Source organism: Leuresthes tenuis, unplaced genomic scaffold (assembly GCF_036924035.1).
Source record: "Leuresthes tenuis unplaced genomic scaffold, fLeuTen1.0.hap1 SCAF_6, whole genome shotgun sequence".
Taxonomy (NCBI): Eukaryota; Metazoa; Chordata; class Actinopteri; order Atheriniformes; family Atherinopsidae; genus Leuresthes; species Leuresthes tenuis.
The window spans coordinates 26,933,830-26,952,157 of NW_027325360.1; the positions used below are offsets into that span (position 1 = coordinate 26,933,830).

Sequence of the window (18,328 nt, forward strand, 5' to 3'; positions counted from 1 at the left end):
GTGGAACAGGTTACATCTTCAGCCTGTTACATATGGTATATTAGTGTGAACAGAGAGCTACCTTCTCAACACTCACAACTTAAATTACCCCATGTTATAGTGCTCCCCTCTGATGTTTCAGGACTTCCATTAGAACACACGCAAACAATGAATAACAGCGATCAGGGCCAGGACTTGCAGCTCTAAGCTCAAAAGCAAAGAGAAAGCTAAATTACACTGTGACAGTCTTTGTTTAATGACAGCTATACTGTTCAGATTTTATCAGAAATTTCCCACTGAGGACACAAAGCTGGACAGTCAACAAGATGAAACACAGGTGTCCTTTTGCATTTAAACATGCAAATATATTCTAAAAGAGAGGGACAAAATGTATTTAACGAGCCCATCTTTATTCCCTCAACCTCCCTGCAGCCTTTAACCCTGGGGTTGTGTTGGATTTACTCCTGTTTCAGGTGGGCAATTAAGGATTTTGCTGAGATTTCACCTTCTATTTAAGCTCAGTGATGCAAGTTGGTATTTCTCTTATTCTTTTCATAGCATCAGAGTAATCATGGAGCTGACATTATACCACACAGTAAGATTTATAGCCCTTCACAAGCACTACACACAAAGCATCTATTAGGTTTAAATTAGATTCCAGTCACTGTATATCCATCCCATTCTTCTCTCAACTCAGACACTATTTTTTTGCTGATATTTTTACATCTTTTACATACATTTGTAGGCAAGTTGTACACGTCATTACTTAAAATTCTGCTTATATTCAAAAATTGCATATTTTGTTTCATTTTAAAAAGAGATGGGACTTTTTCAAAGTTTGCAACAGGATGCGCTTGCTGCATTCATGCAGTACTTTATTAGTCATTTATTGTGAGGACTTTGTGACGTCAAATCTTCAGATCTGCCTTTCTGAAAATGACTGAAACCGTGCAGAAAGTCTAAATAAAATGAGAAAGCCTGGTAATGCCGGGCAAAGGACATTTTAAGAGTGTTGAAGAGGAAAAAGAGCCCAACTGCTCGTAACAGTCACATTTCATGGAACGTGCAACATCTTTACCACATTTAGCTCAACTGTCATGACTGAACTTCATGCACCGCTCACGCCTTAAAACACACGTCCACGTTTTTATCAATACACACAGAAAAGAAAAAAAAAGTCAACACAACATTTTCATTTTACGGTGACCCGGTCCAGGTCAGTCAGTCACAGTAACTCTGCTTCTCTGTTGGGGATTCAGTGTTGCCCTTCGTTCTTGACCCTACAGGCCACAGCTGTGATCAGTGCTGCTCCTTTTCCGCTCCCATCCTCTGACTTCAGGAACGTCACATGACACTGCGGAGCCAGATCCTGCAGGGTTTCTTGCATGATGCTAGAGAAACTTTAGGAGAAGAGGAAGAATCAAAGTATTAAATAAGAAACTGCTGGAGAACAGTTGCTGAAGTTAATTCCACCGACTCTTTGTTTAATCTGTTGTAAAAACCCAAATTAACATTCCTCTCTGAAAGGTCCAGACACTGGTCTTGTTTACATACGTTGTTGAAGTTACACGGTGGTAAACATGGTCCCAAAATGAGCAAATATTTTTCAGAAGATAGTAAAATGTCTCATTTTCAGAATTTAACATGTTTTCTACATATAATCATGAATAAAATACTGAGTTATGAGATTTGAAAATAGTTCATTTCTGTTTTTATTTCCAGTTTAAACAGCGTCCCAACTTTTTGGAATTGGGTTTGTAAGATATTGATAAATATGATCCTGTGAAAAAAGTTGAACAAACATCATCATGGACTTTACTTGTATTCCTGTGTGTTTAGAACAGAAACACAAGAGCAAAACTGTTAGAAATACAACTGCTTCTTACTGAGGGTGTGTCTTGTAAAGGGTTCCGTCCACTCCCACGGTGACGGAGAGCTGGTTCAGGTTGCGGTTCTGCCGTATCTTGTCCACCACAGCAGCTAAACCAGCTCCACAGAGCTGCGCAGCACGCCGCGCAACAACGCCACACACCTCCTTCACCAGAACGCTGTCATCACACGTGGAGACGGTGAGGCCCAGGTGCTGCAGGATCGAGCGGATCTGACGCATGGCCAGACGGTCTCTTTGGGATCGGAGAATTACATATTCATGGATTAATACAGCTCGACATAACAACAAATTCTTAGCATTTATTTTTCTTGACCCTACTTGAGCTTTAAAGGCTCGATACGCCTCAGAAGACAAGAAACAAGAAGACTCTAAAGAAGAAGTTTATGCTTTCTGTCTTAATACAGTAGATCATTTTCAACACAGTTACATATGCTGCCACAGTTTTTAGGTTTATGGTGAACAATAAACACTAAGTGTAACACGTATTCAGGTTTAATTCAATCTGCTGCATAAAACCTTTTTAGTCTTACTTCAACAGTAAAGATTCTAGTCACACCAACATATTGTAAAAAGCACAAGCCACCTGCAGACTCCACAAAGCATGACTTTTGTTTGAATCACCTGAATTCTTTGTTTTCAAGTCTGAATCGAAGCAAACGCATGAATTAGGTGTTGGGGACAGATGTGTAGCTAACTGAATTCTATCCATTCAGGGATTCAGGGAGCTGACTTAATCACCAGCAAATTCCTCTGTGCACGCCGGTGTGTTTACATGCGTGAGTCTGAGCTCTGTTAAATCAGCTTGAGGGTGAAACATAGAAGACGAAGGCAGAGCCAGAAAGCTAAGGCCTAATTGTATACTAATAAACAGCATCGTGTGATAATAAAGTGACTGAACTTGGTGCATTTTGTACAAAGGAACCAGTTACTGAGTAGAATAGACAAATTAGGTCTAATTTGCTAAACATGTCACATGCCAACGGGGCTCCAGAGGGTAACCATTTTGGTGGCACATTCGGCTCCATCACCCAATAACAACCTGACAGCTCATAGAGAGAGAGCTCAACTTTGAATCGTCAGTGACATTCGCTAATGTTGGTTTGGTTCATGTTTTTTTAAACATCCTGAGTTACAAATAGTGACTAAGGATGGCCTCAAAGCAAACAAGTGGAATTCTGATAATGACGACTTTTATTTCTATGTATTCTCCCCTTTAATTTCTCCTGTGGGACTGAGGCTGGAGCATGCAGCTTATCACATGGCGCTAAGAATAAAGTAATGCATCCTCTTCCTACGAACACAGACATCTGCAGGTTACAGCAATCAAAGTGGGACTAAAAGGCACACCAGGCATACAAAGTTAGAGGCTGTCCCCTCAGTATTGGTATGGCTTTGTTTGATGTTTGACCTACAGAGTCTCACATGTTTGCATTGCTCACCTTTCAATCTGTGACAGAAACTTTGTCTCGAAGATGCCTCGGCTCTTCAGTCGCTCAGACATTTTGCCTCTGAACACCAGGCCCTTGGCGGTGAAATCTATCAGCACATTCCTCACTATCTCTCCGAGGTACATGCCACTGATCATCTTCTCATACCTTAAAAAACAACAACAAAAAGTAAAATTCAAAGCTATTCATCATGGGCACTAACAAAAACACTGACAGATATCAGACATCACAGTTATAAGAGAAATTAAGTCATCATGATGAGTAAAAGCATCAGATGCAACCCCTGACGTGTCAAAGGCTCTAAACCTGCATATCAGAGAAACTCCAAGGGTTTTTAAACATCATTTAAGATGCCTTTACTTCCACTATAGTCCTATTGAGTGTTTCAGAAAACAAGTCTTCATCAGAGAGTCAAACGGATGACGTCATGGAGCCTTTTTTAAGCAGAAATCCATCAACAGGAATCCTTCCACAGCATTTTCCAGCAGCCCGTAAAACCTCAGAAATGAGCGGACAAAAACAACAGGAAAGAGCTTCGTTTTTGTCCCACAACAGTAGCTACAAGGGGAATGATCTTTACTATGAGGATTTGTGGAAAGAAATGTGACTGTTTTTACAAAGAAAAAAAAAGCTGTAAAATCAAAGATCTCATTCAGGCCTGAATAGCATGCGGCTCATAATTTCTGTACCCAAAACTCTGTACCCAGAGTTTCCCATTATCTTTTCCAACAGGATGGGTTATGTGATCAAACCCGGATTGAATATTTACGTTCTGCAAGTCTTCCTGCAAACGTTGGACATTAAACCAGTGAATGACTAAATACATTTTACAGTTAATGAGGGATCAATGATGAACTCTTTTTGAGCTCTAATCTAAATGTTTTGGTTTGTTCTACAGCTGTGGCTGTGATTACAATGGCTACATTTGTAAGAATTTCTTGGTATTGGACCCAGCCACGGTTGTCATATATTTAGCTGAAGATGACTAATTCACCCTGCAGATTAGGGTAAAGTCTAAAAGTGATCACTGGTGGTTCAGAAAAAAAACTCTGCATCTCTCTGAATAATACCCAAGTCCTGATGATCATCTGTCTATTGTTTTCGGTCTTTGTGCTGTATGTTGCCACATACAGAACTCAGCCATATGCTGTCTGAACAGGACTGCTCCTATATCCTAGTTCCTCAGAACATGACCTGTCTGCTTGTTTTCTACCAAAGAATGTGTGTAAGATTCCCTGAATACCCTTAAAGATAGTTCGATCTACTGCAATTAAGAGTCAGCTTAATGTTTATATTTTCCACACCAAATAATGTGTTTAAACAGTGTTTCTCCACATAGTTGAAGACAAAATTCTCCTCTCATTTATCTTGAAAAATAGCCCTGCGTATAAGAGACTATGATATGCTCCAAGAGCACATCCTTGTCAGCTTACACACAGCTCAAAAAAATAAAAAAAAACATTCAGAGGTCTCTCACATTGGATGAACATAGGCTGAATAAGCCTTGTTCATGCTCTGTGGTAGTGTAATGATTCAACATCCAAAGCAGCTAAAACCTGTATCTGAGCCACTGCTGAATACAACTCGCATTTCTGGAGGTTCTAAACGCATTTACGTATCTTTGGAAGTAGACAACAGAAATTACAGTTCATATTTTTTCCTCAGCCTCTGTTAGCCCTTCCTTTAAGTCTATTTTGAGAAACTCAGTTGGATTATATGTCAAAAGTCTGTAAAACTGTTGTTTGGTTGACAAACGAGCCTCTTTGATATACATTTTTCTGCCCTAAACAAGAGCGGTGAACAGTTTCATTATATTTTGTTAATGATTCTAATGTATGTTTATGCTCCCCCATTATTGGGGCTGTAATGGCAATTTTCTGCAGACACTGCAGTCTTTGGGTATTTAGCATGTTCTCTCCAGCACTTAATTTTCCCAGTCACAAGCTGCACTAGAGAAGTTACATCACACCACCACCATAACAATCAAAAGGTGATCTGGTGAGTCCAAAGACAGAGAGGCAACGTTTCTACTGTCATGAAGTGGGGCATGACACCTCTGACTGTATCGTAAGCAGGCACCTCAACAACCAAAGAAAGCCAAAGGTGTTAATTAATTGATAGAAAACAGTGACTCCTCTCAGCCTTTGACTAAACTGAATGAGCTAAATGAGTGCTTCAAAACATTCACCTTTAATGAACCTGTGTCACTGACGGGCCTTTCTGGTGACCAGAAACTGGTGAAGATACTCAGAGAGAAAAATTGTTTATTCTCTCTGATCTTCTCCCCCTCTGCACAAAGTTAATGCAAGTGCTATAGTATGGTGTGTAAGCATGGCAAATACCTCTGTTTCCCAGGGTTGTCGGAGCACTCATCAACACTGCGGTCAAACTCTGTGCAAAAGTCATCCAGTTCACCATTGTCACCAAAAGCTCCCCACTCCACGTTGACACACATACGACCCTCATTACCCTCCATTATCTCAATGTTGTGCATCTCCTCCATGTAGCAGGCATTGGTCCCTGTGCCTGGAATGAAAACAAGGGTGTTATTTGTACCTTCGTCAAAGTAAAATCCATTTTAACAGCCTCATCACAAAGTGAAACATACGCAAGCAGGGAAGGCGGAGCTTAGACTGGCTTACCTACAATGAGTCCCACCTCACATTTGGGGTCCTCATAGCCACAGGTCATCATGGTCCCCACTGTGTCATTAACTACTGCCACAAAGTTTAGGTCAAACTCCTGAATGTAGAAACAAGAAATCAAATTAAATTGAGCCCAGCAGAGTAAGTTCTACAGTCAGAGGATACTTGAGATGTGAGTGGGGCTAATCAATCAGTATATTCATGGTTACTAAATCATTGGATGACAAAGAAGATGGGTTGAGGAGTCATGCTTCAAGCAATATCAAAGCTGTGAGAAGTTTTGTCATGGCAAAAATCATAAAATTGACTTTAAAAGCAGTAACGTGAATGAAAAGAGTTAAAGGTGTCCTATTGAGAGGAGTCAAATTACATGTTGGTTTAAGCACAGTGCGCCTCGTCTTTGTATCTGTATTAGTAGAAGATGGTAGAGAATCTACATGCATACAGAAGGTGGGCCAAGAACGGGCCCTTGAGGGTCAGGTGACCTATCCACTGAAGCTACCAAAGTGTGACATTTTCATTCAAATACAAAAGGACTAAAATCAAATCTTATGTCTGTTTTTCCAAAAGCTACACTGAAAAAACAAGCCCCCAAAAAGAAACTACACGCAACAAGGCAAGACAAATGTGGTCACTGATACCAGTAAAATCTGCACAGTTATCTTCACCATATGGACATGGGGACAAAATGGCCACACGGGACCAAAACGTTATCCATTTTAGACCGATGGGCTGTCGTGTGGGGTACGCATCTGTGTTGCTCTCAGCCCTCACAGATGGGTGCTTTTTTCATTGCTGCCGGACAGATTTACATTGCTCCAAAAAGCTCAAAGTGTGTAGGTTTCGGAGATGACACTACATGGTCATAAAATGCTGACTGGCTGCTTTGAGCTGAGACGTTTAGACAAACGATTAGTGTCATTATAAAGAAGAAAAAGTAGAAAAAACATAAACAGCAATCACAGGTGAAAAGCACAGACAACAGCTGCTCTGAACAGTCTTTATTATTTGACACCTATTTGATGCCTTAAACAAGACATCCGGGACGTTAAGAACCTTCAAGACATCTCAGGTCATCAGGAACAGGTTTGCTTTGTGTCCCCAAAAGTTAGAAGTAAACATGGAAACGCTGCTTTGAGTTTTTATGCACCACATATCTGCAACAAACTGCATTTCATTCATTGATTTAGTTCAAATGAAGGACTTTTATTAACAAGGTTCACTGAACCATGCCATTCTCTCCGTTTTACTTTTATAATTTTAGTTTTTAATGCTTTTATGTTTTGTAAAGAACTTTGAATCACTTGGTGTTAAATTGTGCTATATGAACAGATTTGCATGGTCTTGCCTTAACACTTAGTTTCATCCACCACAAAGCAGATCTTTGACCACTTTGACTTCTCCAAACTAGAGCAAAGCTAAAGCACCAACACAACCAACCCACCACTCAGATTCTTTCACAAGTTTCTGACACTGTTCCTAAGTTGCAGCAAATTGCAATAACGTGGTATAAATCCTGGTAAAGAAGTCGGGCAGATATAAGAAGTTCATTCTTTGGCTAAGAATAATATGTGGGGGTGGATCTGTACAGGCTTTTGGTTTTGGATTAACTTTGATTGCCAGCTTTTTGCTGAAATATGCTAGAAAGCCTCTTGTTAAAGCCATTGTCAATGTAAGCTCATAAAAATGCAGTTTTCACTAAAATGCGCCTCAAGACAAGCAGCTGGTCTCACTCCCCACTACACCCACGTCATTAAGCCCACAGCTGAAAAATGGAGCAAAATAAGATAATGGCATAAATAAATGACAATTAAGTCTGAGATGATGGAAAAGAATGTCAAAACAGTGAAGGGGAAAAAAAATCCCATTTCAGCTTACTTTATCCAACTGTCTCCAGAAGCCTGGCACAGGAGGAATATTCAAGTATAATGATTATCCAAAGGAAACTGCAAAAATTCACACGACTGTGCTATTACTGTGACAGCAATCTAGAAGCCAAGCTTCAAATGTCATCCCCTTCCCTGAACCAGCTGACTCTGTGGAAGGTTGTCATCACATAGGTTTACATAATTTTCTCAGCCTGAATGTGAACGATTGCTCATGGTTCAGAAATTACATGAAAATTGTTGTTGGCGTTGTCAGATTGTGCTGCTCTATAATTCAGTTCAGATGTCTGTGAAAATGCAAAGTGTGCACAAACTGTTCTATATACATAATCTATCTATCTTTACCTATCTACATCTGTCTTTCTACATACTCATAAAATACATACATATATACATGTATAAAACACGTGTGTTCTGACCCGTTTACGTTGGACAGCCTCTTTAAGTAACGTCACAACATTTTTCCCCACACAGTCGCTGGCTTTGAAGCCTTTGGTCCACCTCAGAAGAACGCCCTGCACAACAGAAAACAGTGATTTGGAAAGGCAGTTTGTCATTCTGTGCGTTTATTTAAAAAAAATAAAAAATAGATAACTGCACCAAAACCATGTGCAGGTTGATGCACACTCATCACACTATTTGAGAAACCTGAAAAGTGACCATAAAGTCCCATTTTTACATTCTATTCATATCCGCTGTTCACCATGAAATAAACACACATAAATCTATTCATAGGAGAAAAAGATGACTCATTTCAACACCACAACAAACCTGAGAAACTTATTTTAACAACTGAAACTTTTCTTTAATCATGAGGCAAAAACGGTGAAAGTCATTTTTATAGTTTTGAGTACACTGCATGTGTGTGTGTGTGTGTGTGGACAAAAAGTCTTTACATAGGTGAAAATAAGTGTGTCTTTGCTGAATTATTACTGTACGGTAACATGGTATCAAAGCTAAGGGAGTAAAGGATGAGCTGAACTCTTTGAAATGGAAATACATTTATACATGCTTCCATTAGGTAACATTATCAGACAGCATGGCATAAATTTCCATTGTTATGCTGATGATACTCAGCTGTACTTATCTATGAAACCAGATGAAACCAACAGGTTGGTCAGACTACAAGCCTGTCTTAAAGACACAAAGACCTGGATGACTCAGAACTGTCTGCTTTTAAATTCAGACAAAACTGAAGTTGTTCTTTTTGGACCTGAGCGCTTCAGGGAGAAATTGCCTAGTTATATAGTTACTCTAGATGGTATTTCCTTGGCTTCTAGTTCTACAGTGAGGAACCTTGGAGTTATTTTTGACCAGAATTTATCATTTGACGCACATATAAAACTGGTTTCTAGGACTGCCTTCTTTCACCTTCGTAATATTGCTAAAATCAGGAACATCCTGTCTCAGGGTGATGCAGAGAAACTAGTTCATGCATTTGTTACTTCAAGATTGAACTACTGTAATTCCTTATTATTGGGCTGTCCCACATATTCTCTGAAAAGCCTCCAGCTGATCCAAAATGCTGCAGCCAGAGTTCTGATGAGAACTAACAGGAGAGATCATGTTTCTCCAGTTTTAGCTTCTCTTCATTGGCTCCCTGTTAAATTCAGAATAGAATTTAAGATTCTTCTTCTCACATATAAAGCTCTTAATGACCGAGCTCCATCATATCTTAAAGATCTCATTGTAAGGTATTTTCCTAACAGAGCACTTCGCTCCCAAACTGCAGGTTTACTTGTTGTTCCCAGAGTTTCTAAAAGTAGAATGGGAGGTAGAGCCTTCAGTTATCAGGCCCCTCTCTTGTGGAATAAGCTGCCAGTAAATGTCCGGGAAGCAGACACCCTTTCCACTTTTAAGATTAGGCTTAAAACTTTCCTTTTCGATAAAGCTTATAGTTAGGGATGGCTCAGGTAATCCTGAAACATCCCATAGTTAAGCTGCTATAGGCTTAGACTGCTGGGGGACCTCATCTGTCACACCTTTCCTCACTTTGCTCTCTTTTTCCCCGTTTAATTTCACAATTGATTTTATGTACATGTGACATTATTGTGGTTATTAACGTATGTTTCCCTGTTCCAACAGATATCCTTTGAATGGCGTTATGGTGTTTTTCCCCCCTCTTTTCCCTCTTTTCTGTCTTCTCAAACCCCAGCTGGTCGAGGCGGATGGCCACCCTTCCTGAGTCTGGTTCTGCCAGAGGTTTCTTCCTGTTAAAAGGGAGTCGCTCCTTTCCACAGTCGCCACAGGCACGCTCAGGACGGGAGATTGGACTGAAGACAAGTTTCGGTGCAATCTGTTGGTTTCCTTAGCTAGGATATTATTTATTTATTTATTTATTTATTTATTTATTTATTTATTTTTTTTTTAAATTGGCTCTATATGAATTAATTGGATTATGATTACAATGAATCGAATTCCAATTGGCTTGAATTGGACTATATTACTTAAGTGCCTTGAGATGACAATTGTTGTAATCTGGCGCTATATAAATAAAATTGAATTGAATTGAATTGAATTGAAATGGAGCCAAATCAGATGTTCAGGTACCACGTGTGGTCAGGTCAGTACTTAGTATCAAAGCTTACAAAGACATTTTGTGGCCTTTCAAAGGGTCTTTCAGTACTCGTCCCACATAATGTTTTATACGTTTCTTCAGTTTGTTTTCCCACACCAGCGTTTGCTGGCAGAATCGGCTGGTATTTATGTGAATCGCAGTAAAATGCACATTGCACCTCTGGATGCATTCAAATGCATGACTGATCCTCACCTATGCTTAACCTATGCTTAAATGGATATCTTGTTTTTTCTTTGAAGTGGGTTCTGTGTGAAATGAGCAGTCTGTGTCTCACCTGCAGTAGACAGTGGTTAGAGTGCTCTCAATCGAAGGTGCTAACACTACATATAGTGTTTACTACACCTGCTATGAATGTTGAAAGTTTGCTCTTCTCGCCTGATCTAAGTAGCTCTTAGCTTCGCTGACCTGTCAGAGTTCCTTCCTCTGACTGCTCAGAAGTTGTATTACAGCCTCATTGCTCCACTGGACACAGTTTGTGATGAGCATGTAGAAAAGTTTTCCTCTGATGATCCTATTTTTGCAGCTGTTGCAGGGGACTTTGAATAGTCTGCTAAGTATTTCCATGAGCAGCTTACCTGTATTTAAGAATTCTCTAAAATGTTTACAACTATTGGTGATTCATCACTTTCATCAAATCATCCATAGTCCATAACGGCTTGTTTTTAGCCCACTATAACCTTGTTTTCCTCCATTTAGATGTTAAATGTGGTTTATGTTTGGTTTTTTTGGATTGAAATCCCACTTCCTTCAACCAGTTTCCTTCAGTTCTGCACAAACACTGACTCCTCTGCTTGTTTTCCCCATTTCTCTTGTGTATCCTATATTTTTAGTCCTGTTGCTTTGAGTTTTCTGTCTTAAGCTTTGATGTCTTCCTTGGTCCCATTTTGTTTGCACTTCTTCCCAGTTTTGAACGCAGCTGATTGGGAACAAACCGAATCTTTTCACCACCTCCCATTAAATGACCTTCTTGAGGGAGTTAAGCTCTACAAGCACTTATTTGCATATTTGCACTTTTTTTTTACAAGGTATTTTTCCCATTACAAATATTGCCTCTACTTGAGCTAAAAAAAACTTTACCAGTAATTATAAGTTGAATAATGTATTATCATTGAATTCGGGAATGTCGAAGTTAGACAGTTCAGCTTTTAAAATTGTTTTGTCATAAGTGTTCATTTCTTGTCTTTATTTTGTACAAAATAAAACCACTAACTGAACATCCTCCAAAGGTTGTGACTTAACATTCTTTATGAGGGGTTGTAATCTCGTCCATGATTTCAAGGCATCAATTATCTTAATTTGCAGAGTGCTCGGAAGCTGCTTTGAGAAGCTTATGCCAGCTGATTGTAGGGTCAAGGTTTGAAGGGTCAGAGTATTTATAAAGCTTTTAAATTTGCATCATCTGCCCCCGCCTGAAGTTGGTTGTAACTGGGTCGCTGCTCTAACAAGCTGAATATCTCATATCTCCAACTGAATTAATTCAACCTACCACATCTTATCTTTCAGAACATCCACGAGAAATTAGCTTCTGTACATGTCGGCCATTTCCATGTTCATGTTCCAGGCTGTATTTAAAGTAATCCAAGAGCACTTACATATTCATATTCACAAAACACCAAATGATGTTTCTCTTCTGAAACCCTGTCTGAATGACGCTGTATTTTACACATAATGTTTAGAGGCAGTAATACAGATTTTAAACGCACTTGTGCTTGTGCAGTGCGTCTAATTGTCGCCTTCAGCTAAATGGCACTCCCCACAGCTCACTGATTGTTGAAACTTCCAGCTGTTTAGTTGTGTTGTTCGTATTCATTTTTCAAGGAAATAGACGGTTTCATGATTGAGGCTGATTTTAAGCACTTCCAATCACACTGTGCTTACAGGTTCATAAGACAGACAATTCACACGGCCTCTCCACACACCGCCTACCATACCCTAGGTGTTTCTTTACAACATTTTAAGTACAATTCACAAACTGATTTGGTGAAATCCACAGGAGTAATTCATGCATTACCACCTAAGAACAAACAACTATCTGGTAACTCAATGTCACGCACACCTACAGTTAATGAATAGTATTACACATTTAATGAGTACTTAGAGAAAACATTACCTCATCTAGTTTGCTCTGATGACAGGGGAAAGAGAACGTAAAACCCAGAGGTAAAGACGCCCCTCTCATGCCCATGTATTCCAAGAAGTCAGAAATGCAGCACACGATATGATTGAACAGCTGACAATGCAAAGGAAAAATGCACAGAATTATGAGCAGCACCACACTACATTTTTCACATATAAAATTACATTAGGTTTCCAACTCATAACATGACTGAATTGTTCATTTAAATCTCAAGTGATGCAGCCCTCAGTAATGCGTTACCTCTTCCCCTGTGCCTTGCATGGTCTCCTGTGGGATACTGTAGATCTTCTGCTGCATATCCACTTTGTGCGCCTTTCCACTCCGCAGTCGCACGAGGAGCACCCGAAAGCTGGAGCCTCCGAGGTCCAAAGCCAAGAAATCACCATGTTCTGATCAGGACAAAGGAGATCTTTAACACATAGGAATGGTACTGTGCAAAGGTTTCTTTACATCTTGCCACGAAAATGACAAACGATTTATTACAAAATGTGCAAACACTTATGTAAATACAGTATATAAGGCTAAAAAAGGGTTTATATCATTCTAAAGTGCATGAAAGTCAGTATTTGGACTGAGCTCCTTTATTCTCCAACACAGCCTCTTAGACAAGCTTTCTGTCATTTCTTTAAGTAGTCTTCAGATATAGTTCTCCAGGCTTCTTGAAGGACATCTCAAAGCTCTTCTTTGGATGTTGGCTGCCTTTTGTTCCGTTCTCTGTCAGATGATCCCACACTGCTTCAGTAATGTTGAGGTCCGGGCTCTGGGGAGCATTCATCTCTCAATCAAATTTTAGGCCATCAGTTTTTTAGGCCTGACACTTTCTTCACTTGTCCTCCATTTGTTCAGTCTCATCCAATCATTTAAGGACACACTGCACATGTTTTTAACCAACAGCTCTTTGGGAATCACCTTGTTGGTGCAAAAATACCATTTTATGTCAAACTGTGTTATCTCTGGCATTGCCTATAGATACCACCATAGAAATTAGACCAAATAATGTTTATTTTACCTTCCAAAGCAGCCAATGTCCAAAGAAAAACATTTAAAGACCTTCAGAAGTCTGGGAAACTAGTCCTCAAGACCACTTTAAAAAAATGACAAGAAAGGCTGGGTCCTTGAAAGAAAAAGAAGAAGAAGAAGTGGATTCAAGGCGCTTGCACAGCACTTTACATCCACGCATGATAGAATTTAATTAAGGCCTCTTCTTTCTAAGTTTAGGGTGTCACAGTGTCTCTTAAGCCTACCGGTTCCATCAGGGGTGGACCTGACAAAGGTGGGAAGCATCTTGACGCTCGTCTGCTCGTGGGTTTGCTTTGACAGGCCTCGCATCATCTCCTCTGTCATCCTCCTCTTCACCTCCAGTAATTGTTCACGGCTCAAGCTCAGGGTGTCGAGGATTCGCTGACGCTCAGCATGCTGAGCAGCAAGACGGTAGGCCACGGCTGTTACCATAGCAGCACCTTTCCCACTGCCAACCTGGGACTGCAAGAAACGCACGTCACAATCTGGCACAAGTCTTCGCACCATTTTGTTGAGCCTTCTGGAAAATCTACAGGAAAGAAAACAGATTCTGTTCAATTCGATTTCTTTGTGACGTCAGTCATCAACAGCAGAAATTTCAAAGAAAACTTTAAACTTTGTGAACTTTAACATTTTATTCGCAGACAATGTCGACAAATAAATCTGCTGTCGGGAGTTTTATTGTGAATATCTCAAGACACTTGGGGTTATCTTGTTTATCACCTCAAAAATATTATTTGCTGAATATTAGATCTCTCCCTTTAAAGTCTCTGTTAGTGAATGATTTGATTTGTGATCATCATATTGATATATTTTGTCTTACAGAAACCTGGCTGCAGCAGGAGGATCATGTTAGCATTAATGAATCAACTCCCTCTGACTATTTAAATGTTCATGTTCCTAGAACCACAGGCAGAGGAGGAGGAGTGGCAGCTATCTTCAGATCAGGGTTACTAATCAGTCCTAGACCCAAGATTAGTTTTAGCTCTTTTGAATCTTTGATTCTCAGTTTCTCCCACCCAAAGTGGAAATCACAAAAACCTCTTGTGTTTGTTGTTGTGTATCGTCCACCTGGCCCTTATTCTGAGTTTCTGTCTGAATTCTCAGAGTTTTTATCCCAGTTAGTGCTGAGTACAGATAAAGTCATTGTAGTGGGTGACTTTAATATTCATGTAGATGTTGAAAATGACAGCCTAAATATTAACTTTAATTCTATATTAGACTCTATTGGATTTTCTCAAAGTGTTCACAGACCTACTCACTGCCTTAATCATACCCTTGACCTTGTGCTGACTTATGGCATTGAGAGTGAACAGTTAACAGTGTTCCCTCATAACCCTGTCTTGTCTGACCATTTTTTAATAACTTTTGAATTTACATTACTTGACTACACGGTTTCTGAGAAGAATTCTACATATAGAAGGTGTCTATCAGAGAATGCTGTAACCAGATTTAAAGAGTTGATTTCATCATCCTTTTCTTCACTGCCATGTGCTGATATGACACAGGATGGCTACCTAAATTTTACTCCAGTAGAACTTGACTCTCTTGTTGACAGCACTATAGCTTCAATGCGTACAACACTGGACAATGTTGCCCCTCTGAAAAGGAAGGTAATCAGTCAGAAGAGGTTGGCTCCTTGGTATAATTCACAGCTGCGTGCGTTAAAGCAGACTGCAAGAAAGCTGGAGAGACAGTGGCGTTCCTCTAATTTAGAAGAGTCTCAATTAGTCTGGAAAGATAGTTTAATAACGTATAAGAAAGCACTTCGTAAAGCTAGAACTGCTTATTATTCATCATTGATAGAAGAGAATAAGAATAATCCCAGGTTTCTTTTCAGCACTGTTGCCAGGCTGACAAAGAGTCCGAGCTCTGTTGAGCCATGTATTCCTTTAACTCTCAGCAGTGATGATTTCATGAGATTCTTCATCAATAAAATTGTTTCTATCAGAGAGAAGATTAATGGAATCCTTCCCATTATTATCACTGATGTATCATCAAGTAGAGGAGCTTTAGAAGTATCTTTCGAACCTGAATTGTATTTAGACAGCTTCTGTCCAGTTGATCTCTCTGAGCCAACAACAGCAATAGTCTCTTCTAAACCATCAACTTGTATGTTAGACCCAATCCCAACCAGACTGTTCAAGGAGGTTTTCCCCTTAATTGACACTTCCATATTGAATTTGACCAATCGATCTTTGTTGACAGGATATATACCTCAGACTTTTAAGGTTGCTGTAATTAAACCTTTACTTAAAAAACCTACTCTTGATTCAGAAGTGTTGGCTAATTATCGACCTATATCCAATCTCCCTTTTTTGTCCAAAGTTCTTGAAAAAATAGTTGCAGTTCAACTTTGTGATCATTTACATAGAAATAATCTGTTTGAAGAGTTTCAGTCAGGATTCAGAGTGCATCATAGCACAGAAACGGCACTGGTGAAAGTTACCAATGATCTCCTGTTAGCTTCTGATAGCGGACTTGTTTCTGTGCTTGTCCTGTTGGATCTCAGTGCTGCATTTGATACGATCGATCACAGCATTCTGTTACAGAGACTTGAACATGTTATTGGGATTAAAAGAACTGCATTAGGCTGGTTTAAGTCATATTTATCTGATAGATTCCAGTTTGTTCTTGTAAATGAGGAATCTTCCTCACACGTTGGAGTAAGTCATGGAGTTCCTCAGGGTTCTGTGCTTGGACCGATTCTTTTTACTTTATACATGCTTCCATTAGGTAACATTATCAGACAGCATGGCATAAATTTCCATTGTTATGCTGATGATACTCAGCTGTACTTATCTATGAAACCAGATGAAACCTACAGGTTTGTCAGGCTACAAGCCTGTCTTAAAGACATAAAGACCTGGATGACTCAGAACTGTCTGCTTTTAAATTCAGACAAAACTGAAGTTGTTCTCTTTGGACCTGAGCGCTTCAGGGAGAAATTGTCTAGTTATATAGTTACTCTAGATGGTATTTCCTTGGCTTCTAGTTCTACAGTGAGGAACCTTGGAGTTATTTTTGACCAGAATTTATCATTTGACGCACATATAAAACTGGTTTCTAGGACTGCCTTCTTTCACCTTCGTAATATTGCTAAAATCAGGAACATCCTGTCTCAGGGTGATGCAGAGAAACTAGTTCATGCATTTGTTACTTCAAGATTGGACTACTGTAATTCCTTATTATTGGGCTGTCCCACATATTCTCTGAAAAGCCTCCAGCTGATCCAAAATGCTGCAGCCAGAGTTCTGATGAGAACTAACAGGAGAGATCATGTTTCTCCAGTTGTAGCTTCTCTTCATTGGCTCCCTGTTAAATTCAGAATAGAATTTAAGATTCTTCTTCTCACATATAAAGTTCTTAATGACCGAGCTCCATCATATCTTAAAGATTTAATTGTAAGATATTTTCCTAACAGAGCACTTCGCTCCCAAACTGCAGGTTTACTTGTTGTTCCCAGAGTTTCTAAAAGTAGAATGGGAGGCAGAGCCTTCAGTTATCAGGCCCCTCTCTTGTGGAATAAGCTGCCAGTAAATGTCCGGGAAGCAGACACCCTTTCCACTTTTAAGATTAGGCTTAAAACTTTCCTTTTCGATAAAGCTTCTAGTTAGGGATGGCTCAGGTAATCCTGAAACATCCCATAGTTAAGCTGCTATAGGCTTAGACTGCTGGGGGACCTCATCTGTCACACCTTTCCTCAATTTGCTCTCTTTTTCCCCCTGTTTAATTTCAAAATTGATTTTATGTACATGTGACATTATTGTGGTTATTAACCTATGTTTCCCTGTTCCAACAGATATCCTTTGAATGGCGTTATGGTGTTTTTCCCCCCTCTTTTCCCTCTTTTCTGTCTTCTTAAACCCCAGCTGGTCGAGGCGGATGGCCACCCTTCCTGAGTCTGGTTCTGCCAGAGGTTTCTTCCTGTTAAAAGGGAGTCGTTCCTTTCCACAGTTGCCACAGGCACGCTCAGGACGGGAGATTGGACTGAAGACACATTTCGGTGCAATCTGTTGGTTTCCTTAGCTAGGATATTAATTTTTTGAATTAGCTCTATATGAATTAATTGGATTATGATTACAATGAATTGAATTCCAATTGGCTTGAATTGGACTATATTACTTAAGTGCCTTGAGATGACAATTGTTGTAATCTGGCGCTATATAAATAAAATTGAATTGAATTTAATTGAAAAAAAGAGCAGAGCAGACCAGCACGTCACCAAAACTGATATAAACCAGATTGGTGTTAAATCATTGCCACACATCGATAAGGACATGAGGCGCTTTAACTTCCACCTCACAAAGTAAAATTATTAATCTCCTACTGATGGACTTTTAGCTTTTTTTGCAAACAAATTCAAGATGTATGTGATGAGGATTTATAGTATGCTGTACAGTACATAGGTCAGTCCTAGAAGCCATTTATGCACGATGGGGAAAAACATCTTTAGAGACATCCGTCAACAGAGGCAAAAAAAATCAAAATAAGCAGGTGAGAGGGGAAATTCCACCTCAATAAGCCAACAAAAAAGTGCTGTTATCCACAGAAATAAGCAAATATGTGACCATAAAAACTAAAGCACACACATAGAATAATAACATGACCACTCAGGGTGTGTGTGCTTTAGCGTATGTAGGAGTATAAATGAGCCTACAGCTGTGTAGACAAGAATAGAAAAGCACACTTGAGCTCAATCAGCCTATTGTGAAAGAGAAAGAGAGAGCAAGGTCAATTATAG

General features: G+C 39.6%; 1 protein-coding gene across 1 annotated transcript in view; it reads right to left on the bottom strand.

The window, feature by feature from the left end:
• Nucleotides 1-303: 303 nt before the first annotated feature.
• The window catches only part of hk2 (hexokinase 2), a 42,437-nt gene continuing 24,412 nt past the window's right edge, over nt 304-18,328 (bottom strand). The window contains exons 10-18 of the mRNA XM_072388498.1: nt 13,809-14,113; nt 12,805-12,953; nt 12,538-12,657; nt 8,269-8,364; nt 5,961-6,060; nt 5,661-5,844; nt 3,310-3,465; nt 1,866-2,102; nt 304-1,379 (exon numbers count right to left, since the gene is read on the bottom strand). Coding sequence (XP_072244599.1) covers nt 1,235-1,379; nt 1,866-2,102; nt 3,310-3,465; nt 5,661-5,844; nt 5,961-6,060; nt 8,269-8,364; nt 12,538-12,657; nt 12,805-12,953; nt 13,809-14,113 — 1,492 coding nt within the window. The 3' untranslated portion in view covers nt 304-1,234. The remainder of the gene's footprint in view (nt 1,380-1,865; nt 2,103-3,309; nt 3,466-5,660; nt 5,845-5,960; nt 6,061-8,268; nt 8,365-12,537; nt 12,658-12,804; nt 12,954-13,808; nt 14,114-18,328) is intronic.